The sequence below is a fragment of the Symphalangus syndactylus genome, chromosome 20 (assembly GCF_028878055.3).
Source record: "Symphalangus syndactylus isolate Jambi chromosome 20, NHGRI_mSymSyn1-v2.1_pri, whole genome shotgun sequence".
Taxonomy (NCBI): domain Eukaryota; kingdom Metazoa; phylum Chordata; class Mammalia; order Primates; family Hylobatidae; genus Symphalangus; species Symphalangus syndactylus.
The window spans coordinates 27584379-27610705 of NC_072442.2; the positions used below are offsets into that span (position 1 = coordinate 27584379).

Below are 26327 nucleotides of genomic sequence, written 5' to 3' on the forward strand. Positions count from 1 at the left end.
TAGCTCAAGCCATCCATTAAAACAAAATTATATTTGTTTATATATATAAAACAAATGATGTATATCACTCCATTTTCTCATTTGTGTGTTGTTTTATATACATGTATTATATATATTTATACATAAATATTTAATAAACATTATATTATATATAACAACACACAAATACATGCTTATATTTTATATAAATGTAAAAATATTTATATATTTACATATATCATATTTATTAAATATTTATATATTATATATATAAAAAATGACAAAGGAGAAAATGGGGTAAGGGTGATCTATACCTAATAGTACTTAAATAAACTCATTAGCATTCTATATAATACCTTTGTAGATGGAGTTCCAACCTAACTTTCCTCTCTTATTTCTCATCCTTCCCCAGTCATATCCCTCACATCCTAGTAAAAAAAAAAATTATTTCCTACCATGTAGACAAACCATACTCTTTCAGACCTTTATGTCTTTTTACATGTTGTTCCTTCCTGGAAAGCCTTTCTGCCTTTCCTACATCTGTCCAGCTATATATATATATTAAGACCCAGCTATATATATTATCTGAGACATCTTGGCTCACCTACTCTGTTAATGCTCCTCCTCTGACATGCTGATATCTTCTAGTGTAATCTTTATTACAATAATTTGTAATTATTTGCCTGTTTGTCTCCTCACTTGCCTCTGTAACCCCAACAGCTGGCATACACATTAGAAAGTGACCATAATGGGGTCCAAAAAATTTAATTGCATTGGTTCAGAGTCACCTTATTGGAAGGTCAGACTTGAGCCTGCTGTGGAGGATGAGAGTCAACTGCCATCACATGAAAGATGAATTCATATTATCTTGGGATGTCTCTTCATAGGGTCTCAGAGCATATTTATAAACAAGACTACATACTACAGACTTTAAGAATAGTGCATAGGTGGGCCAGGCACAGTGGCTCACGCCTGTAATCCCATCACTTAGGGAGGCTGAGGCGAGTGGGTCACCTGAGGTCAGGAGTTTGAGACAAGCCTGGCCAACTTGGCCTCTACTAAAAATACAAAAATTAGCTGTGCATGGTGGCACACGCCTGTAATCTCAGCTACTCGGGAGGCTGAGGCAGGAGAATTGCTTGAACCTGGAAGGCGGAGGTTGCAGTGAATCGAGATCATGCCATTGCATTCCAGCCTGGGCAACAGAGAGAGACTCTGTCTCAAAAAAAAAAAAAAAAAAGAATAGTGCATAGGTAAAATCCAACTTAAACTAAGCCAAAAGAAGGAAAATATTCTTAGAAATAACAATTATAACACAATTTTTAACTAAATAGAGACTATGCCAAAAATAAATCTGTACTCTAATATTCTTTGTAGCATTATTTACAATAGCCAATATATGGAACCACGTAAGTATTCATTAACAATGAGTAGATTAAATATGGTGTATATATACAGTGGAATATAGTTTGGCCTTAGAAAAGAAGGAAATGCTGTCATTTGTGACAACATGGATAAACTTGGAAGACATTATGCTAAGTGAAATAAGCCAAGTACGGAAAGACAAATACAACATGATCTCACATATGTGCAATCTTGAAAAATGATGTGAGATGATGAATATGTTAATTAGCTTAATTTAATCATTCTACATTATATATATATAAACATTGCGTTGTACATAAATACATGTATTATAATTTGTCAATTAAAATATTGATAAAAATAAATTAAACTAAATAGAGGCACTGGACAATAGATGAAGAACAAAAGCTACAACTGAGAATTAAAAGACTGATTTTAGGAATTCTTCTAAAATATGCATGACTGAGGCTTATTCTAGAAACAGAGGGATGGGCTGGGCACGGTGGCTCACGCCTGTAATCCTAGCACTTTGGGAGGTCGAGGTGTGTGGATCACCTGAGGTCAGGAGTTCGAGACCAGCCCGGCCAATATGGGAAAACCCTGTCTCTACTAAAAATACAAAAATTAGCCAGGTGTGATGGCAGGCACTTGTAATCCCAGCTACTCAGGATGCTGAGACTGGAGAATAGCTTGAACCAGGAAGGCGGAGGTTGCAGTGAGCTGAGATCGCACCACTGCACCCCAGCCTGGGCGACAAGAGTGAAACTCCATCTCAAAAAAAAAACAAGAAAGAGAGGGAGAGAGGGATAGTCCAATATTTGGGAATTTGTTGATATAATTCATTATATTAATAGAATAAATCAATATAATCATATGATTACTCAATAAATAAAATAAGCCTTTTGATAATACTCAAAATCAATTTTTGCTTTAAAAACACTCAATTAAATTAAGCATAGAGGGAAACTCTTATACTTGGTATTTATCAGAATGTTCATTATAAATAAGAGCAAACATATTTATTGAATAAATAAATGAATAAATGGATGGAATAAAAGAGAGTACAAAGCCCAGGCATGCTTACAAAGACTGCATTTATTCCAGAGGCACTTTCGTCTTCTCTTCCTCTCTTACTCTAACAGGAGGAATCAGAAGAGTCACCAGAAAAGGAAATGTCAAGCCTCTAAACTGAAGATTCAAAGTGAAAACAAACTGGTGTCAGGCTAGGAAGAAAGTCAAGAAAGCATCCATACCATATCAGAATAAATAGAAATTAGGGCAGGACCATGCAAGCACAAGGCCTACAAAAAGAAGTGACACAGGATTGTGACAACTGTGCAAACAACACAGGGAGAATAAAAGCAAATAGATAAACTCAATCTAGCAAAAAATAGCTAAAAAACAAAAAAAGTTCCTCACCATTGCTTTAAGCTATAGAACAACTTAATAGGAACACAGATTCAATATGACAAGAACTCAAAGACAAGCTGATGAAACAGCAGAATGAGATAAAAGGGTAGAGTTTAGGTGTAAGCAGCCAAATTGAGCATCGAAATTTAAAAGCACAAGCATCATAAAATGGAATTATTGACAGAGAGAAAGATTTAGATTATCACAGTGAATTCAGGTGAAAAGACAAGAAAATTAATAAAATTAGAAAGAACAAATCTAATCCTAGATAAGGATATTTGGCTTCCCTAATGTAGGCAGTCCAAAAATAGAATGTAAGATGTATTCAAAGACATGAGAAAATGTTCCTGAAATGAAAAAAAAAATAAAAAATAAAAAGATCACACCATATTCAATACATTTTTAAAACAAAATGCTCTATACCAAGACTATTCTCCTTAAACTCTTTAACTTTGAGGATGAACTTCAAGGTATCCTAGCTAACAACCAAGTCATCTACAAGATAAGCAACAAGAAGACACTGACTTTTCTGTTTTCTGTTTTCTTTTTTTCCAGTGTTTTAATAACAGAACATAGAACAATGCCTGGCAATCAATAAAATATTTTTTGAACTAATTAAAATGAATGAAGAAAAAAAAACACTGACGTCAGACTTCTCCACAACATTCAATACCAGGAAACAATTAAGCAATGTTTATGTTGTTTTAGGTGAAAAAAAAAGTGACCCAATTACAGTATACCACCCAAGGTATGGTTTAGGTATAAAGGCACTATGTAAGCAGACATTCTCAATATATAAGAACTCAGAAAACATAGCACCCCTGTGATCTTCTTAAAAATCTACAATAAATTCAGCCAAGTAAGAGATGAATCAAAATAAATAATTTGGGAATAGCAAAACACATTGTAAAAGGACAGGAAATGAGCCTTGGATCCATTTAAATATTGAATTAAGATTAATCAACTATGGCAATTGTAATTACAGAAAAGAAGGGGAATAGTGTAAATCTGGATAAAATAAAAATTATAAAATAACTAAAACTGGGAAATAGACAAAAAGAAAGATATGAGGAAATATTAAATACTCTCTTCTTTTAGAGTAGGATATCAATTGTTATTTCCAAAATTAAAATATGTGGTTTTAAAAAATGACTGCACTCTTTTGTGATATATATCTCTATAGAGATATACAGATATGTATAGTTATTTCTTAGAATGTCTTTAGAATAAATTTTGTGAAGGTATATTTAATTTCAGTAATTCCCTTATTTTCACTTTAGTGTCTTTTTCCTCTGTTGGAGTCAAGTACAATTATATTTTTATTTTCTAAGTAATCAAATGCTTGTAACTATTTATGGTCATCTACTTGCTATGTACCCATCTATCTGCAGTGGCATAGTATATAAACCTGTTTTGATGTTCACCTAAGAAATTTATGATGATTTAAAAATTCTCATCTTTGTACTTTTATGTGTTGTTTGGATTCTTTTTAATGGTCCTGTATCATTTTTACAAAATTGAATAATTTTCCTTAGAAAAATATGCCAAAGTAAGAAGATTTAATTCTGGATGATGGTAATATGCATATTGTTATTCTATTTTTTGTGTGTTTTTTTGTTGGTTGGTTGGTTTTTGGATTTTTTTTTTTCTTTTTTTGAGACAAGTTCTCACTCTGTCACCCAGGCTGGAGTGCAGTGGCATGATTACGGCTCACTACAGCTGCAACCTCCTGGGCTCAAGCGATACTCCCACCTCAACCTCTTGAGTAGCTGGAACTAAAGGTGCGTGCCATTGTGCCAGGCTAATTTTTAAATTTTTTGTAGAGACAGGTCTTCCTATGTTGCCCAGGCTGGTCTCAAACTCCTGGGGCTCAAGAGATCCTCCCACCTAGGCCTCCCAAAGTGCTGGGATTATAGGTATGAGCCACTGTGGCTGGCTGTTATTCTATTGTTTTGTATTTATCTGTGTTTCAAAAATTCCTCATCCTATCTCATTTAAAAGTTTTAAGATTATAATTTCTCATCTGAGTACACATTTAGTAGCATTCCATAAAATTAGATATAAGATTTTGATCCAAAAGTTATTAAGGAGAGTTTTTTAAATATTTTCAAATGATTGGACTTAATTTTTAAGTTTATTGTTTTCTAATTGTATTACATAATAAGAAAAGAATATACCATGTCATATTTCTGCCTTTTGGAACTTATAAGGCATTCTTGGTGGCCTATTTTCAAAGAATTTTGACCAAAATTTTATGAAAATTGGAAGAGGGTCACTGTAAGGATTAAAGTTCAATATACACATATAATGAGTTATTGATATTAATAGGTTCTTTATATTCTTATTTGTTTCTTACCTCTTCAATTTATCAAAGACTTTTAAAAAGTTTTACTACCTCACACCATAGACAAAAATTGACTCAAAGTGGATCAAAGACTTAAACAGACATAAATGTAAAAGCTAAAACTATAAAACTCTCAGAAGAAAACACAGGAATATATGACCTTGAATTAGGCAATGGTTTTTTGATATGACATCAAAAGCAAAATCAACAAAAGAAAAAAAATAGACAAATTGGGCTTCATAAAAATTTAAAACTTTTGTGCTTCATAAAAATTTAAAACTTTTGTGCTTCAGATAACACCACCAAGAAAGTTAAAAAACAACCCACAGAATGGGAGAAAATATTTGCAAATCACATATTTGATAAAGGATTGAATATATAAAGAACAGTTATGATCCAATAATAAAAAGACAACCCAATTTTAAAATGAGATCTGAACAAACATTTTTTTCCAAAGCAGATACAGAAATGACCAATAAGTTGGGAGTTCGAGACCGGCCTGGCCAGCATGGTAAAACCCTGTCTCTACTAAAAATACAAAAATTAGCTGGGCCTAGTGGCAAGCACCTGTAATCCCAGCTACTTGGAAAGCTGAGGCAGGAGAATCGCTTGAACCTGGGAGGCAGAGGTTGCAGTGAGGCAGAGGTTGCAGTGAGCCAGTTGCACCATTGCACTCCAACCTGGGCAACAGAGCGAGACTCCATCTCAAAAAAAAAAAAAAAGAAATAACCAATAAGAACATGAAAAGGTGCTCAAAATCATTTTTAGCCATCAGGGAAATGCATTTCAAAAGCACAATGTGCTACCACTTCATGCCCACAAAGATGGCTATAATAAAAAACAAAACAAAACAAAACAGAGAATAAGTGTTGGCAAGGATGTGAAACAACTGCAACCCTTGTAAACCGCTGGTGGGAATGTAAAATGGTGCAACTGCAGTAGAAAACAGTCTGGCATTGTTCTAAACTTCTCTTCTCGCTTCATTTCATTAATTTGATCTTCAAATAAATATGGGACTATGTGAAAAGACCAAATCTACATTTGATTGGTGTACCTGAAAGTGACGGGGAGAATGGAACCAAGCTGGAAAACACTCTTCAGGATATTATCCAGGAAAACTTCCTCAGCCTAGCACGGCAGGCCAACATTCAAATTCAGGAAATACAAAGAACACCACAAAGATACTCCTCGAGAAGAGCAACCCCAAGACACATAATTGTCAGATTTACCAAGGTTGAAATGAAGGAAAGAATGTTAAGAGCAGCCAGACAGAAAGGTCAGGTTACCCACAAAGGGAAGCCCATCAGACTAACAGCTGATCTCTCAGCAGAAACCCTACAAGTCAGAAGAGTGTGGGGGCCAATATTCAACATTCTTAAAGAAAAGAATTTTCAAGCCAGAATTTCATATCCAGCCAAACTAAGCTTCATAAGTGAAGGAGAAATAAAATCCTTTACAGACAAGCAAATGCTGAGAGATTTTGTCACCACCAGACCTGCCTTACAAGAGCTCCTGAAGGAAGCACTAAACATGGAAAGGAACAACCGGTACCAGCCACTGCAAAAACATGCCGAATTGTAAAGACCATCGAGGCTAGGAAGAAACTGCATCAACTAACAGGCAAAATAACCAGCTAACATCATAATGACAGGATCAAATTCACACATAACAATATTAACCTTAAATGTAAATGGGCTAAATGCTCCAATTAAAAGACACAGACTGGCAAATTGGATAAAGAGTCAAGACCCATCAGTGTGCTATATTCAAGAGACCCATCTCACGTGCAGAGACACACATGGACTCAAAATAAAGGGATGGAGGAAGATCTACCAAGCAAATGGAAAGCAAAAAAAAGCAGGGGTTGCAATCCTAGTTTCTGATAAAACAGACTTTAAACCAACAAAGATCAAAAGGGACAAAGAAGGTCATTATATAATGGTAAAGGGATCAATTCAACAAGAAGAGCTAACTATCCTAAATATATATGCACTCAATACAGGAGCACCCAGATTCATAAAGCAAGTCCTTAGAGACCTAAAAAGAGACTTAGACTCCCACACAATAATAATGGGAGACTTTAACGCCCCACTGTCAATATTAGACAGATCAATGAGACAGAAGGTTAACAAGGATATCCAGGACTTGAACACAGCTCTGCACTAAGCGGACCTAATAGACATCTACAGAACTCTCCACCCCAAATCAACAGAATATACATTCTTCTCAGCACCACATTCCACTTATTCCAAAATTGACCACATAGTTGGAAGTAAAGCACTCCTCAGCAAATGTAAAAGAACAGAAATCACAACAAACTGTCTCTCAGGCCACAGTGCAATCAAATGAGAACTCAGGATTAAGAAACTCACTCAAAACCGCACAACTACATGGAAACTGAACAACCTGCTCCTGAATGACTACTGGGTACATAACGAAATGAAGGCAGAAATAAAGATGTTCTTTGAAACCAATGAGAACAAAGACACAACATACCAGAATCTCTGGGACACATTTAAAGCAGTGTGTAGAGCGAAATTTACAGCACTAAATGCCCACAGGAGAAAGCAGGAAAGATCTAAAATCGACACCCTAACATCACAATTAAAAGAACTAGAGAAGCAAGAGCAAAAGAACAGGTGCTGGAGAGGATGTGGAGAAATAGGAACACTTTTACACTGTTGATGCGACTGTAAACTAGTTCAACCATTGTGGAAGACAGTGTGGCAATTCCTCAGGGATCTAGAACTAGAAATACCATTTGACCCAGTGATCCCATTACTGGGTATATACCCAAAGGACTATAAATCATGCTACTATAAAGACACATGCACACGTATGTTTATTGCGGCACTATTCACAATACCAAAGACTTGGAACCAACCCAAATGTCAATCAGTGATAGACTGGATTAAGAAAATGTGGCACATATATTACATGGAATACTATGCAGCCATAAAAAAGATGAGTTCATGTCCTTTGTAGGGACACGGATGAAGCTGGAAACCATCATTCTGAGCAAACTATTGCAAGGACAGAAAACCAAACACCGCATGTTCTCACTCATAGGTGGGAATTGAACAATGAGGACACTTGGACTCAGGACACATCACACACTGGGGCCTGTCGTGGGGTCAGTGGGTGGGGGAGGGATAGCATTAAGAGAAATACCTAATGTAAATGGGTGCAGCACACCAACATGGCACATGTATACATATGTAACAAACCTGCACGTTGTGCACATGTACCCTAGAACTTAAAGTATAATAAAAAAAAAAAAGAAAAGAAAACAATCTGGCAGTTCCTCAAAAGGTTAAACACAAAGTTATCACATGACCCAGCAATTTCACTCCCAAGAGAAAACACATATTCATGTAAAAACTTGGGCACAAATGTTCATAGTAGTATTATTTACAGTAGCCAGAAAATGGAAACAACCGAAATGTCCACCAACTGATGAGTGGATAAATAAAAGGTAGTATGTTCATAAAAAGGAATATCATTTGGCAATAAAAAGAAATGAAGTACTGATACATGCTACAACATGCAGTAACCTTGAAAACATTATGACAAGTACAAGAAGCCAAAAACAAAAGACCACATATTGTATATTCCATATATATGAAATGTCCAGAATAGACAAAGCTATGGAGACAGAAAGAGATTTGTGGCTGCCTAGGGCTGGAGGTTTGGAAGGAAATGGGGAGTGACTGCTAATGGGTATGGAGTTTCTTTTGGGGGTAGAAATGTTCTAAAATGGATTGTTTTAATGGTTGTACTCCTCTGCAAATATACTAAAGCCCATTCAATTGTACACTTTAACTGGGTATAAGGTAGGTATAGTAGGTTGGATAATGGCTCTCAAAGATGTAAAGTCCTAATCCCTGGATCTGTAAATGCTACCTTATATGGGAAAAGTCTTTGCAGATGTAACTAAGGATTTTGAGATGGGGAGATTATCCTAAATTACCTAGGTGGACCCTAAAATGCAATCACATATATCCTTTTAAGAGGGAGATTTCTCAGACAGGAGAAGAAAAGGCAATGTGACCACAAAGACAGGGACTGGTGATGCAGCCACAAGTAAAGGAATGCCAACAGCCACTAGAAGTTGGAAGAGCCAAGGAAGAAATTCTTCCACGGACTCTCCTGAGAGCAGTGCAGCCCTGCCAGCACCTTCATTTTGGCCCAGTGATACTGATCTTGGACTTCTGGCCTCCAGAGCTGTGAGAAAATAAATGTCTGCTGTTTTCAGCAACCAAGTTTGCGGTAATTTGCTACAGCAGCCATAGGAAATAAATGCAGTTTGTAAATTATATCTGAATAAAGCTGCTACCAAAAAAAGTTTAAAAATCTGCACAATTATTGTGCATTTTTTACCTTTCATTTCCATTTCTATATATTCTATTACAATGTGCTATAAACTTATAAAGCTTAAGAGAGTCCTATTAACTTCATTAATTTTAAATTTTAAAATATAAAAAAATTATTATTTTTTTGAGATGGAGTCTTGCTCTGTCACCCAGGCTGGAGTGCAGTGGCATCATCTCGGCTCGCTGCAACCTCTGCCTCCTGGGTTCAAGCAATTCTCCTGCCTCAGCCTCCCGAGTAGCTGGGACTACAGGCACATGCCACTATGCCCAGCTAATTTTTGCATTTTTGGTAGAGACAGGGTTCACCATGTTGGCCAGGCTGTTCTCGAACTCTTGACCTCCAACGGTCTGCCTGCCTCAGCCTCCCAAAGTGCTGGGATTACAGGCGTAAGCCACCACACCCAGCCTTAAAATATAAAATTTTCATATTTACAAATATAAAAAATAGTCTTGATCTCATTAAATGATTTTTAACCTTGAAATCTGCTTTTTTATTTACTTGTTTATTTAATGTATCTGTTATTCCTTTAACAATTTTCTTATTTTCATCTTTTTTCATCCTTTTATATCAGATGTTTAGCTTATAAAATGCATATAGTACAGCTTTTATTTTTTTAATCAGCAAAACCCATCAATCATTAGATGGGCTATTGACTTAATAGATTAGGGGGATTGGAGAAGAGAGGAAAACATACTGCTTTATCAAATGACGCAGCTTTTGTTTTTTTGTTTTGAGACAGGGTCTCACTCTGTTGCCCAGATTGCAGTGGTGCAATCATGGTTTACTGCAGCCTGACTTCCCAGGCTCAAGCAATCCTCCTAGGTCTCAGCCTCCTGAGTAGCTGGGATTACAGGCGTGAGCCACTATGCCTGGCTGTGTTTTTAATTTTTTGTACAGACAGGGTCCCACTATGTTGCCCGGGCTGGTCTTCAACTCCTAGGCTCAAGCGATCCTCCTGCCTTGGCCTTCCAAAATGGTGGGATAACAGGTGTGGGTCACCACTCTGGGCTAAATGATGCACCTTGATTTCAGAGATGCAAAAGGAAAACCATTCATCTTGGAATTATGGAAATATGATTGTTTGGACTTCCTGTTTAGAAGTCTGCAACCATGCAGAAGAATAGAAAAAGTTACATTTTAACATGACATGGTCTGAGAAGACCTCTGTCTCTATAAATTGGGAAGAACGAGGGGTTCATTTTTACAATATTCTCTTAATAATAGTTTGTGTAATTTTTAAAAATTTATTCCAATGATGTTACTTGGGCAGTTTATGAGTAAAATAAGACTATGGAATAAATTTATTCCCAATTGAACAAGAATAAGAAGTCATACTCGATTTATCTTTTCATTTCAGTCTGGCAGATTAAATTGCCTTTCCCAATAAATATGAAAGATAATGGAGGGGTGACAGCTTCATCAACAGCAGACAAAGTAAGCAGAAGCCACATGGAACTAGGGTTTTCTTACCACTTCTAATTTATCCACTGCTTGTCTACCCATTTCTTCCCCTAATAAATCTTGGGATGACTGAAAAAATTTTACCTAATATTGTGTATGCTATTTGCAGCCGAGTTTGCTAAAAGCAAAAACAACAACAAAAAAGGCTGTTTTCTATCCTTCTGGTTTTGATTTATCTTATATCAACAGGACAATAGGTATTGTATTAAAATATATACATTCTTGAAAAAATTCATGCTATACTCTTCTTTCTGCAAAAATCAAATTTACATGGGCACTAAAAAAATCTGTTATTCAGCTGGGCGCAGTGGCTCACACCTATAATCCCAGCACTTTGGGAGGCAGAGGTGGAAGGATCACTTTAATCCAGGAATTTGAGACCAGCCCGGGCAACATAGGGAGATTGATGTCCACAAAAGTAAACAAAATTAGCCAGGCAAAGTGGCATGCGCCAGGCAAAGTGGCATCCCCCCTACTCGGGAGGCCGATGTGGGAGAATAACCTGAGTCCAGGAGGTTGAGGCTGCAGTGAGCTGAAATTGTGCCAATGCACTCCAGCCTGGGTGATAGAGCGAGACTCTGTCTCAAAAACATAAGATAAAATCTCAGTAATTCAAATTTTGTTAAATGTTCTAGTTTTATTTTCCATTGGAAAGGAGGAAAATAGTAACGTAGAAAAACTTTTATTTGGAAAATTAGCTACCTATAAAAAGAAGGTTTGTTTAATAAACATAGTGATATGCTTTGCTAGCCATTTTAGGGGGAAAAATTAAGTTAGATTCTCACCTTCTATTACTTATCAAAAAAATTTTCAAGTTAATTTTAAAAAGTAAAAAGAGCTAGAAAAAACTAGGTGAATATTTAACTGATTTGGGAAGAAGAGAACCTTCTAAGCATAGGAGCAATAAAAAAGATCTCCAAAAAAATCTATAAATTTGTTTGCATAAAATTTAAAAATTTTTCTGTAAATTAGAAACCATCAAAATTTTAAAACAATTGAGAAAAGTTGAAAAATATGTTAACAGAAAAACCAAATGCTATGAAATATTTTAAAGAAGTTTATTCTGAGATAATATAAGTGACCACAGCCTGAGGAAAACACAAACCCAAGAAGCCTGGAGTAAGTGGTCCTAAGGCAGTCGGATTACAGTTTGGTTTTATACATTTTAGGGAGGCAGAATTTGCACGCAAAGACATAAGTCAATACATGGAAGGTATACATTGGTTAGGCCCCAAAAGATGGGATATCTTGAAGCAGGGGTTTGCAGGTTATAGGTGGATTCAGAGATTATTTAATTTGCAATTGTTTAAAGGAGTAAGGCTCTGTCTAAAACTTGGAGTCAGCAGAAAGGAATGTTTTAAGTAAAGATAAGGCTGCCATGTGGCAAGACTGATGGCCTACAGGCTTGACTTAACCCTTACCTGACATGGCCTTCGGTCTTGTTTATAACTTAGTATCTTATTGCCAAAAAGAGTCTGTTTTGTCAGTTTTAGGATCTGTATTTTAACATTAACAATGGTCACTTATTGTGCCTAAACTCCAAAGGGGAGGAGATACAATGAGGCATGCCTGACCTCCCTTCTTGTCATGGCAGGGAATTCAGTTTTTAAGGTTTTTCTGGGATTCCCTTGGCTAAGAGGGGGTCTGTTCAGTCAGCGGAAGGCTTAGGATTATATTTTTAGTTTACAAATATATGCAATTTGTGATCATAAATAATAATGTCTTTAATATATAATGAACATTTACAATTCCATAAGAAAAAATAAATATCAGGTAAGATGGCCAAAGGATCTGAATGCATAATTTACATAAGAAGAAAATTTTAAATTACATAGAATAAACTTTTTTTTTGTTCATATTAAATCTATCTTCTTTTATTTATTTATTTATTTATTTTTATTATACTTTAGGGTTTTAGGGTACATGTGCACAATGTGCAGGTTTGTTACATATGTATCCATGTGCCATGTTGATTTCCTGCACCCACTAACTCGTCATTTAGCATTAGGTGTATCTCCTAATGCTGTCCCTCCCCCCTCCCCCCACCCCACAACAGTCCCCGGAGTGTGATGTTCCCCTTCCTGTGTCCATGAGTTCTCATTGTTCAATTCCCACCTATGAGTGAGAACATGCGGTGTTTGGTTTTTTGTCCTTGCGATAGTTTACTGAGAATGATGTTTTCCAGTTTCATCCATGTCCCTACAAAGGACACGAACTCATCATTTTTTATAGCTGCATAGTATTCCATGGTGTATATGTGCCACATTTTCTTAATCCAGTCTATCGTTGTTGGACATTTGGGTTGGTTCCAACTCTTTGCTATTGTGAATAGTGCCGCAATAAACATACGTGTGCATGTGCCTTTATAGCAGCAAGATTTATAGTCCTTTGGGTATATACCCAGTAATGGGATGGCTGGGTCAAATGGTATTTCTAGTTCGAGATCCCTGAGGAATCGCCACACTGACTTCCACAATGGTTGAACTAGTTTACAGTCCCACCAACAGTGTAAAAGTGTTCCTATTTCTCCACATCCTCTCCAGCACCTGTTGTTTCCTGATTTTTTAATGATGGCCATTCTAACTGGTGTGAGATGGTATCTCACTGTGGTTTTGATTTGCATTTCTCTGATGGCCAGTGATGATGAGCATTTCTTCATGTGTCTGTTGGCTGCATAAATGTCTTCTTTTGAGAAGTGTCTGTTCATGTCCTCTGCCCACTTTTTGATGGGGTTGTTTGTTTTTTTCTTGTAAATTTGTTTGAGTTCATTGTAGATTCTGGATATTAGCCCTTTGTCAGATGAGTAGGTTGCAAAAATTTTCTCCCATTCTGTAGGCTGCCTGTTCACTCTGATGATAGTTTCTTTTGCGGTGCAGAAGCTCTTTAGTTTAATGAGATACCATTTGTCGATTATGGCTTTTGTTGCCATTGCTTTTGGTGTTTTAGACATGAAGTCCTTGCCCACGCCTACGTCCTGAATGGTATTGCCTAGGTTTTCTTGTAGGATTTTAATGGTTTTAGGTCTAACATATAAGTCTTTAATCCATCTTGAATTAATTTTTGTATAAGGTGTAAGGAAGGGATCCAGTTGCAGCTTTCTACATATGGCTAGCCAGTTTTCCCAGCACCATTTATTAAATAGGGAATCCCTTCCCCATTTCTTGTTTTTGTCAAAGATCAGATAGTTGTAGCTATGCGGCATCATTTCTGAGGGCTCTGTTCTGTTCCATTGATCTATGTCTCTATTGTGGTACCAGTACCATGCTGTTTTGGTTACTGTAGCCTTGTAGTATAGTTTAAAGTCAGGTAGCGTGATGCCTCCAGCTTTGTTCTTTTGGCTTAGGATTGACTTGGCGATGCGGGCTCTTTTTTGGTTCCATATGAACTTTAAAGTAGTTTTTTCCAATTCTGTGAAGAAAGTCATTGGTAGCTTGATGGGGATGGCATTGAATCTATAAATTACCTTGGGCAGTATGGCCATTTTCACGATATTGATTCTTCCAAACCATGAGCATGGAATGTTCTTCCATTTGTTTGTATCCTCTTTTATTTCATTGAGCAGTGGTTTGTAGTTCTCCTTGAAGAGGTCCTTCACATCCCTTGTAAGTTGGATTCCTAGGTATTTTATTCTCTTTGAAGCAATTGCGAATGGAAGTTCACTCATGATTTGGCTCTCTGTTTGTCTGTTATTGGTGTACAAGAATGCTTGTGATTTTTGTACATTAATTTTGTATCCTGAGACTTTGCTGAAGTTGCTAATCAGCTTAAGGAGATTTTGGGCTGAGACAATGGGATTTTCTAGATATACAATCATGTCATCTGCAAACAGGGACAATTTGACTTCCTCTTTTCCTAATTGAATACCATTTATTTCCTTCTCCTGCCTGATTGCTCTGGCCAGAACTTCCAGCACTATGTTGAATAGGAGTGGTGAGAGAGGGCATCCCTGTATTGTGCCAGTTTTCAGAGGGAATGCTTCCAGTTTTTGCCCATTCAGTATGATATTGGCTGTGGGTTTGTCATAGATAGCTCTTATTATTTTGAGATACGTCCCATCAATACCTAATTTATTGAGAGTTTTTAGCATGAAGAGTTGTTGAATTTTGTCAAAGGCCTTTTCTGCATCTATTGAGATAATCATGTGGTTTTTGTCTTTGCTTCTGTTTATATGCTGGATTACATTTATTGATTTGCATATGTTGAACCAGCCTTGCATCCCAGGGATGAAGCCCACTTGATCATGGTGGATAAGCTTTTTGATGTGCTGCTGGATTCGGTTTGCCAGTATTTTATTGAGGATTTTTGCATCAATGTTCATCAAGGATATTGGTCTGAAATTCTCTTTTTTGGTTATGTCTCTGCCAGGTATTGGTATCAGGACGATGCTGGCTTCATAAAATGTGTTAGGGAGGATTCCCTCTTTTTCTATCAATTGGAATAGTTTCAGAAGGAATGGTACCAATTCCTCCTTGTACCTCTGGTAGAATTCAGCTGTGAATCCATCAGGTCCTGGACTCTTTTTGGTTGGTAAGCTATTGATTATTGCCACAATTTCAGAACCTGTTATTGGTCTATTCAGAGATTCAACTTCTTCCTGGTTTAGTCTTGGGAGGGTGTATTTGTCGAGGAATTTATCCATTTCTTCTAGATTTTCTAGTTTATTTGCATAGAGGTGTTTGTAGTATTCTCTGATGGTAGATTGTATTTCTGTGGGATCGGTGGTGATATCCCCTTTTTCGTTTTTTATTGCATCTATTTGATTCTTCTCTCTTTTCTTCTTTATTAGTCTTGCTAGCGGTCCATCAATTTTGTTGATCTTTTCAAAAAACCAGCTCCTGGATTCATTAATTTTTTGAAGGGTTTTTTGTGTCTCTATTTCCTTCAGTTCTGCTCTGATTTTAGTTATTTCTAGCCTTCTGCTAGCTTTTGAATGTGTTTGCTCTTGCTTTTCTAGTTCTTTTAATTGTGATGTTAGGGTGTCAATTTTGGATCTTTCCTGCTTTCTCTTGTGGGCATTTAGTGCTATAAATTTCCCTCTACACACTGCTTTGAACGTGTCCCAGAGATTCTGGTATGTTGTGTCTTTGTTCTCGTTGGTTTCAAAGAACATCTTTATTTCTGCCTTCATTTCATTATGTACCCAATAGTCATTCAGGAGCAGGTTGTTCAGTTTCCATGTAGTTGAGCGGTTTTGAGTGAGTTTCTTAATCCTGAGTTCTAGTTTGATTGCACTGTGGTCTAAGAGACAGTTTGTTATAATTTCTGTTCTTTTACATTTGCTGAGGAGAGCTTTACTTCCAACTATGTGGTCAATTTTGGAACAGGTGTGGTGTGGTGCTGAAAAAAATGTATATTCTGTCGACTTGGGGTGGAGAGTTCTGTAGATGTCTATTAGGTCCACTTTATGTAGAGCTGAGTTCAATTCCTGGATATCCTTGTTAACTTTCTGTCTCGTTGATCTGTCTAATGCTGACATTGAGGTGTTAAAATCTCCCATTATTATTGTGTGGGAGTTTAAGTCCCTTTGTAGGTCACTGAGGACTTGCTTTATGAATCTGGGTGCTCCTGTGTTGGGTGCATATATATTTAGGATAGTTAGCTCTTCTTGTTGAATTGATCCCTTTACCATTATGTAATGGCCTTCTTTGTCTCTTTTGATCTTTGTTGGTTTAAAGTCTATTTTATCAGAGACTAAGATTGCAACCCCTGCCTTTTTTTGTTTTCCAGTTGCTTGATAGATCTTCCTCCATCCCTTTATTTTGAGTCTATGTGTGTCTCTGCACGTGAGATGGGTTTCCTGAATACAGCACACTGATGGGTCCTGACTCCTTATCCAGTTTGCCAGTCTGTGTCTTTTGGTTGGAGCATTTAGCCCATTTACGTTTAACGTTAATATTGTTATGTGTGAATCTGATCCTGTCATTATGATGTTAGTTGGTTATTTTGCTCGATAGTTGCTATAGTTTCTTCCTAGCCTCGATGGTCTTTACAATTTGGCATGTTTTTGCAGTGGCTGGTACCGGTTGTTCCTTTCCATGTTTAGTGCTTCCTTCAGGAGCTCTTTTAGGGCAGGCCTGGTGGTGACAAAATCACTCAACGTTTGCTTGTCTGTAAAGTATTTTATTTCTCCTTCACTTATGAAGCTTAGTTTGGCGGGATAGGAAATTCTGGGTTGAAAGTTCTTTTCTTTAAGAATGTTGAATATCGGCCCCCACTCTCTTCTGGCTTGTAGAGTTTCTGCTGAGAGATCAGCTGTTAGTCTGATGGGCTTCCCTTTGTGGGTAACCCGACCTTTCTCTCTGGCTGCCCTTAACATTTTTTCCTTCATATCAACTTTGGTGAATCTGACAATTATGTGTCTTGGAGTTGCCCTTCTCGAGGAGTATCTTTGTGGCGTTCTCTGTATTTCCTGAATCTGAATGCTGGCCTGCCTTGCTAGATTGGGGAAGTTCTCCTGGATAATATCTTGCAGAGTGTTTTCCAACTTAGTTCCATTCTCCCCATCATTTTCAGGTACACCAATCAGACGTAGGTTTGGTCTTTTCACATAGTCCCAAATTTCTTGGAGGCTTTGTTCATTTCTTTTTATTCTTTTTTCTCTAAACTTCCCTTCTCTCTTCATTTCATTCATTTCATCTTCCATCAGCGATACCCTTTCTTCCAGTTGATCGCATCTGCTACTGAGGCTTCTGCAATCTTCGCGTAGTTCTCGAAACTTGGCTTTCAGCTCCATCAGCTCCTTTAAGCCCTTCTCTCCATTGGTTATTCTAGTTATCCATTCTTCTAATTTTTTTTCAAAGTTTTTAACTTCTTTGCTATTGTTTTGAATTTCCTCTCGTAGCTCAGAGTAGTTTGATCGTCTGAAGCCTTCTTCTCTCAACTCATCAAAGTCATCCTCCATCCAGCTTTGTTCCGTTGCTGGTGAGGAACTGCGTTCCTTTGGAGGAGGAGAGGTGCTCTGTTTTTTAGAGTTTCCAGTTTTTTTGCTCTGTTTTTTCCCCATCTTTGTGGTTTTATCTACTTTTTGTCTTTGATGATGGTGCTGTACAGGTGGGTTTTTGGTGTGGATGTCCTTTCTGTTTGTTAGTTTTCCTTCTACCAGACAGGACCCTCAGCTGCAGGTCTGTTGGAGTTTACTAGAGGTCCACTCCAGACCCTGTTTGGCTGGGTGTCAGCAGCGGTGGCTGCAGAACAGCGGATTTTCGTGAGACCACAAATTCAGCTGTCTGATAGTTCCTCTGAAAGTTTTGTCTCAGAGGAGTACCCAGTTGAATGAGGTGTCAGTCTGTCCCTACTGGGGGGGTGCCTCCCAGTTAGGCTGCTCAGGGGTGAGGGACCCACTTTAGGAGGCAGTCTGTCCGTTCTCAGATCTCCAGCTGCGTGCTGGGAGAACCACTACTCTCTTCAAAGCTGTCAGTCAGACAGGGACATTTAAGTCTGTGGAGGTTCTTGCTGAGTTTTTGTTTGTCTGTGCCCTGCCCCCAGAGGTGGAGCCTACAGAGGCAGGCAGGCCTCCTTGAGCAGTGGTGGGCTCCACCCAGTTCGAGCTTCCTGGCTGCTTTGTTTACCTAAGCAAGCCTGGGCAATGGCAGGCGACCCTCCCCCAGCCTCGCTGCCGCCTTGCAGCTTGATCTCAGACTGCTGTGCTAGCAATCAGTGAGACTCCGTGGGCATAGGACCCTCCGAGCCAGGTGCGGGACACAATCTCCCAGTGTGCCGTTTTCCAGGCCCGTTGGAAAAGCGCAGTATTAGGATGGGACTGACCCGATATTCCAGGTGCCGTCTGTTTCCCCTTTCTTTGACTAGGAAAGGGAACTCCCTGACCCCTTGCGCTTCCCGAGTGAGGCAATGCCTCACTCTGCTTCGGTTCACGCACAGTGCGCTTCACCGACTGTCCTGCACCCACTGTTAGGCACTCCCTAGTGAGATGAAACCGGTACCTCAAGCAGAAATGCAGAAATCACCCATCTTCTGTGTCACTGGGGCTGGGAGCTGGAGACCGGAGCTGTTCCTATTCGGCCATCTTGGCTCCACCCCCCAGAATAATCTTTAATCTCACCAGAAATCACAAAGATAAGAGTTAAAAAACAAAATGCCATCAAATTACTTTTATTTGTTTGAGACAAGGTCTTGCTCTGTCATCCAGCCTGGAGTGCAGTGGCTTGATTATAGCTCACTGCAGCCTTGAACTCCTGGGCTCATGCAATCCTGACTTGGCTTCACCACAGAGATTTCTTATACTCAATAATACCTACTGTTGGTGATAATACGGTGCCTTGAGAGCCATCATGCATTGCTGAGGAGAATAAATCAGTACAACCAGGAACACAATTTGACAAATAGATACTAAAACCTCAAATATTTATTCTTTGACACACTTGTTCCATTTCTGGGACTCTACTCTAACACTGAAACTGTGTCTTAGCTCAGGCTGCAATAACAAAATACCGTAGACTGGGTGATTTAAACAACAGAGATTTATTTTCTTATAGCTCCAGAGGCTGGAAAGTCCAAATCAAGGTGTCCACAGAGGTCAGACGCAGTGGCTCATGCCTGTAATCCCACAACTTTGGGAGGCTGGGGCAGGCAGATAACGAGGTCAGTAGTTCGAGACCAGCCTGGCCAACGTGGTGAAACCTTGTCTCTACTAAAAATACAAAAAAAAAAAAAAAAATTAGCCAGGAGTGGTGGCACGCTCTTGTAATCCCAGTTACTCAGGAGGCTGAGGCAGGAGAATCACTTGAACCTGGGAGGTGGAGGTTGCAGTGAGCCAAGATTGCACCACTGCACTCCAGCCTCAGCAACAGAGCAAGACTCCATCTCAAAAAAAAAGTGCCCACAGAGTTAGTATCTGGTGAGGGTTATTGAATAAAAATTATAGAAGGCAGTTGTTTTGGACTAAGCTCCTGAACCAGGCCCAACAGACCAGACTAAAAATCAAAATGGAGTAACTCAGACTGAGGTTCCACAACACTAAACTAAAACTAAATTTTTATCTAGCCTTTGGAGAAATCAGAAAATTTCGCCTCCACTGAGCAATAACAAGGCACCTTGCCCCTGCCTCCAAAATGTCAACGGAGATTGAATGGGGAACTTGGATCTTTATGCCCACCTGGCAGTAGAGAGGTGGCACTTCCCTTCTTCCACCAGCATGGTATCAGATGAAGCTTTTTAAAAGAAGATGCAAATAAGATCCCCAGTCTCATAGTGATAGATGCAGGAGAAGCTAAGGAAACCTTGCACAGGGTCTTGCCTGGGCATGCCTGCAACAGACTGGGGGTCCACATGTGCATTGGGAGAATGGGGCCAAGCCACCAATAATTCATGCCTTATGCAAGGCGAGAAGCCAGGCCTCTTCAGCTCCCATGTGGTGACCTGGTATTCAGTCTGTGAAGTGAGAGCCTGTTGGATGGACCCTCTTTTTCTTTGCGGAGAGCTTTCTTTTTGCCTAATAAATCCATCTTCACCCTTCAATGTGTCTGTGTGCCTCATTTCTCTAGTTGTGAGACAAGAACTTGGATTTCAGCTGAACTAAGGAGCAAAAAATCCTGCATCAATCGCATTATAACCAAAATGTCCAAGACAAAATAGAAGATCACATATTGTATGAGGAACTAGGAAAATCTCAACTTGAATGAGAAAATTTAATCAGCAGATGCCAACACTGAGATGACGCAGCTGTTGGAATTATCTGAGAAGGATTTTAAAGCAGCCACTATAAAAATAATTCAACAAGCAATTATGAACATGCTTAAAATAAATTAAAACCTTAAAAGTCTCAGCAAAGAAATAAAAGACATTAAGAAAAATAAAAATTTTGAAGAATACAACTCAGGAGGCTGAGGCGGGAGGATCACATCTCTTTTTTTTTTTTCTTTTTCTCCCCTCCCCAAAACCACATTTCTTAAAAAAACAACAACAACAACAAGAAGTCTGGGCACAGTGGCTCACGCCTATAATCCCAGCACTTTGGGAGGCTGAAATGAGAGGATCTCTTGAGCTCAGGAGTTTCAGACTAGCCTGGGCAACATAGGGAGACCCTGTTTCTACACAAATAAAATTTAGCCTGATATGATGGTGCATGACTGTGGTCCCAGCTACTTGGGAGGCTAAAGTGGGAGGATGGCTTGGGCCTGGGAGGTTGAAGCCGCAGTGAGCCGTGATCATGACACTGCACTCCAGCCTGGGTAACAGAGCAAGACCCCGTCTGAAAAAGAGCAACAACAACAAAAACTACTGAAATAAAAAGCTCAAGGTATGGGCTTAGCATCAGCGTGGAGAAGACAGAGGAAGGAATCAATGGACTTGAAGACAGAACAGTAGAATTTACCCGAACGACAGAGGAAATAACAGACCAAAAAAAAAAAAAAAAAAAAGAGGAAAAAAGAAATAACAGAATCTCAGAGTCTCAGCAACGCATGGGATTATAATAAAAGATCTAACATTCATGTCTTCAGAGTTCAGAACACTAAATACAAACCAACAAGAGAAAAACAATACTTTACCTATTGAGGAAAATTAATTTGAATGAAGTGGATTTTTCATCAACAACCATGGAGATCAGAAGGAAATGATAGAACATTTTCAAGGGCTAAAATAAAAGAACTTTCAATCAAGAATTCTATATCCAGTGAAATTATCATTCAGGAATAAAGGGAAAATAAAGACATTCTCAGACAATGTAAAACTAATAGAATTTGTCTCATCTGTAGATCTGCTCTAAAAGAATGGCTAGAGGAAATTCTCTAAATAGAATGCATAAAAGAAGGAGTCTTGAAACATCGGGAAGGAAGAACAATGAAAAAAGCAAAAAACACAGGTAAATACAACAGACTTTTCTTCTCATCTTGAGTTTTCTAAATGATGTTTAACAGTTGAAACAAAGTGTAACAGTGCCTGATGTGATGTATGTATGGGAAATATTTAAGACAATGATGTTTTAAGTGGCAAAGTGGAAAATGACTTAAAGGAAGGTAAGATTTCTACATTTCTCCTGAACTGGCAAAATGTCATTACCAGTAGACCCAGTAGACCTTTGTGGTACTGAAATAGTTTTGTATCTTAATTTTGGTGGTGGTAACAGAAATCTACATGTGCTAAAATAACATAATACTATACACACACATTATATCAATGTTAATTTCCTGGTTTTGATATTATACTAAAGTCATGCAAAATATAACCTTTGGGGAAACTGGATGAAGGGCATATGGGACTTCTCTGTACTATCTTTGCAACTTCTTATAAATATATAATTATTTAAAAATAAATAAATTTTAAAACATGTTTTAAAGAATATTTATTGACATAGAGAAATGATCAAGAGATGATATTAAGTGAAACAAGTAGGATATTAGGCATAACCAAAAATCTATATGGAAAAACCACAAAATTAAAACTAAAACCTTACATGTCTCACTATGAATATAATAGACACTATAAAGCACAAGGGTCAAGACCATGATGAGCTTTGAAGTCAGGCTGACCTGAGTCTAGTCTAGCTCTGTCACTTACGCACTGTGTGATCTCAAGGAAAGTGTTCAATCTTTTTACGTCTTATTTGCAAAATGAACATAATAATAACTGAGTTGTGTGACAATTACACAAGAAAGTGCATGTAATAACCTCAGTACACAATATGGCACATAAAAAGGGGTAAAAAGTGTTAGCTATTATTATTATACAAAAAAATAGTGTTAACAGTGGCTTTTATTGGTGGTAAATTGTGGATTTAAAATTTTTTACTTCTTTACATTTTTATGTCTTTAAATTTCTATAATGAACTTATATTATCTTTTATGGAGACATAATACACATATCATAAAATTAATATATTTTATAATTGTTTTTAGACATGAGGGTCTCACTGTGTTGCCCAGGTTGGTCCCAAACTCCTGGCCTTAGGCAATCCTCTTGCTTCAGCCTCCCTAGTTATTGGCGTAAGCCACCGCATCCAGCCTACTTTTATAATGAAAAAAATAGGAAAATGTTCTAACTTGCGCACTTTTAGGGAAACTAATATAAGACAAATAGGCAAGTACCACTGAACATCAGTCCCTTGCAAAGAAATGTAAGTTATGTTTATTACTGTATTAAAGAGATAAAGCTTTGACTTTTCATGAACAATTTTAATACTATCATTTGTTCCTCTGTGTATTTTTCTTCCAGTAGCTTGTCTCATTTGTATCTGTGGAATTTTAATTTATGGAGGTGACTGAGTGATGACATGGAGAGGCTAATGCCACTGAAAAAAAATTTTTATTACTTAAGACTTCTGAGTGAAGAAAGCATACCACACCATGCAGGGCCACAGGGGAAGCACCAGGTTTGGGTCAGGAGGCAGAACAGAAAGGAGCAAAGGGACAGCCTAAGCCAGAATCCTTACTGGAGTTTCCAGAAATGTAAGCCACGACAGATTAAACAGTTGAGGATTGGCTGGTTTGAATAATTCTGGCAGACTCTGAGGCACAAAGGCTATCTCTGGTTGTCTGGTACCTGGTCCTGGGTTGATTTAGAGCAGGAGAAATATTAGCTCAGTGTGTGAGAATTAGTAAGGAGATGGTTCATAGTATGGGTTCTGGATCACAGGGGAATAATAAACAACTTTGGCCATTAGTTTGGCCTTGTGAGTAATGGATGACAAATAGACAAACACACAATCTAAGAAAACACAGTTAGAACATAACTGAGGTAGAATTTGCCAAATTCTTATCTATACAATAATTTTTAAAAGAATTCCAGAAATCCCTCATACAGAACTTTGAAACTGTATATAGTGCATAATCTTCACTTTCAATCGTGCAAAGATGTATGAAAAGAGAAACAGAAAGTTACCTTGACTCATCAGAGAAAAACAAGGGGAAATGGAGAAACATGAAAAAAATATATAAGTGGGCTATGGAAGATTTAGGACTCTGGTACCATTAAATTGCTTATTTTAATAGAATTCTTATTACAGATTAATAGATTCTTATTACAATAGAATCATACTTTTTCATATGCAATATTTTGTAGATTTTGAAACCAAACTGACTGAATACAAATTTCCCCAGTTTTACTAATTGTGAAGCAGTGTGCAAGTTATTTAACCTTTCTACATCTTGGTGTCTTCATCTGTAAAAGCAGAGGAAAGTGTTGCTGAGAGGGTTAACCAAGTTCATGTATGATACCTAGCCCATAGGAAAGGTTTTGTAAGTTTTAGATCTCATTATTGTTTGAATAACCAGATTTCACTGAATATAAGATGCTGGTTTTTCTTGATCTTACCAGAAGGTGTCAGTGGAAGTTTTTTATACTCTCACATCATGCGTGATACTGATTGAAAGAAATTGTAAAATTTCAGAGGAGTTGAAATATTTTAAAGTACATATTTTAGAATGTATAAAATAAGTTTTGTGCTTTCATTTAATACTAATTTAATGATGTGTGACAGCCACCAACAGACAATTGAGACTGGCAAAATAATTCAATTCAAACATTAAATAATGTAACTCTTACTTCTGTAAATTCCATTTTGTTCAATCTTGGTTCTGTTGAGTCAGTAATATCCAGTTGTTTGCAGTGTGATCCTATTTATGGAATGAAGATTGTTTGCTAGTTAGTTTGGTTGTAATATATGTTTGATATTTATACTATAGTGCTTTAAAAGAACATAAAATTATTTATTAGCTAATGTCTATCCATAATTACAATAAGGAGAATTACATATAGTTGGGTAACATACCAAATACTACAAAATTATTACTTTTCCTAGCTGAGCAAGCAAACCAAGTACTAAAAAAAAAAGAGCCTATATTTTTAATGTCTGGATTTGGATAAAGCAGAAATAAATATGTACATCAATAGTATAAAAGGCTACAAAAACATCTCTGTTGATTTATGCTAGCAGGTCCTAAAACAAAACACTTCTGCAAGCTTTCTTTTTAAAAACTTTATTTTTTCTTTAATGTTTCTTAAATTAAATAACGCATAAAAATGTTCTTTTCGTTAACAAATTCAAATAATACAAAAATATAAGCAACAAAACATGAATATCTTCCTTTTTCTCTACTTCCCATCAGCACTCTCACTCCTCTCTGCCCCAGAGGTAACCACTGTCAACAGTTTATCATCCTTCCAGCAACCTTTCTATGCATTTCTGTATGTATAAAAATGCATATATATATATATGTACCTTTTGTTTTTCGATTTATAAATATGATCATTTTGATGTGCAACTTGCTTTTTCATTTACCACTCATAGTAGCTTTTTTTCAAATAGGATCTGGGGCTCAGGGAAAGTTTGTAATGTGTATATAGATTGGGAGTCATCAGCTGCAGTCATGGACTTGAATAAGAAAACCCAGAGAATGTGTATAGTGTGTATAGTGACAAGAAAGCCTAAAAGGAAACTCTGGAAAACAAAATTTAAGGTGCGAGCAAAAGAAGAGTCAAGAAACAAAAACACTAAAAGGTGATCAAAAATAGAAGAAAAAAATCAAGAGAATGATATCACAAAAACCAAGAAAAAAGAGTTTCATAAATTAAAGTGATCAGTAATGATGAATATAACAGTTAGTTCAAATACAGATTTTTAAACCTTCATTTGATATGACAATTTATGTAATCCTTATTGACCTTACAAGAGAAAAATACATAAATTGTATGAAAGCTCATGATGAAAGAACTATACACTGGCTTCCTCTCCTACTTCTAATAGTAACTCTTCCTGCCTATCATGGGTTGGCACAAGGGCATAGGAAAGATTTTTCAATCACTCTTGAATTTGGTAAGTGCTAATTATGAGATATCAGTTATTGTGGCCATAGGAGGACCATATAAATTTTCATATAAACTTATGCATTAGATGCAGACATTTCCATCCCAGACCTTCCCCCAAGCTCCAGATGATTATGCAAACGTAACAGTTGCTATTAAGTATACCTGTCTGTCTGTCTCTGACTGGAGTTTGAGCAATTTAAGGGTAGGAAACATGTCTTGTCAGTCCTCTTTGCATTCTCTAACTCATTACAGTGTCTGGAACTAAGTGAGAGCTCAATGAATATTGACCGAATGAATAGTACAGAAAATAAATACTGTAGTATAGGAGGTGAGAGAAGAAACAATCACTGTCAATTGGAATGCTCTGGAATTTCTGTAATTTTATCAGGACCCCAAATTGAGTTCTCTTAACTCACTCCTTCTGTACCCTCATTCAAAAATAAATGAAGTTATTTCAATGATTTTTTGAAACAAGAGTAAAGGATGAGCTGACTGAAGAATTACGGTTTTTGGAAAATGTGAGAAAAGGTAGAAGGAGAAAAGGTTGTCAGTAAGGCCCAAATCATGCTTGGAGATCAGTGATCAGGAAGACGGGAAGCATATTTTATTTTTAAAAGTAACAACAGACTTCAGA

General features: G+C 37.4%; 1 protein-coding gene across 10 annotated transcripts in view; it reads right to left on the bottom strand.

Moving 5' to 3' along the window:
• Nucleotides 1-26327, bottom strand: part of EFCAB5 (EF-hand calcium binding domain 5) — a 171519-nt gene that overhangs the window by 76126 nt on the left and 69066 nt on the right. For all 10 annotated transcript variants that reach the window (XM_055257462.2, XM_063628643.1, XM_055257458.2 and 7 more), the window contains one exon: nucleotides 24431-24501. In XM_055257462.2, the coding sequence (XP_055113437.2) occupies nucleotides 24431-24501 (71 nt within the window). The remainder of the gene's footprint in view (nucleotides 1-24430; nucleotides 24502-26327) is intronic.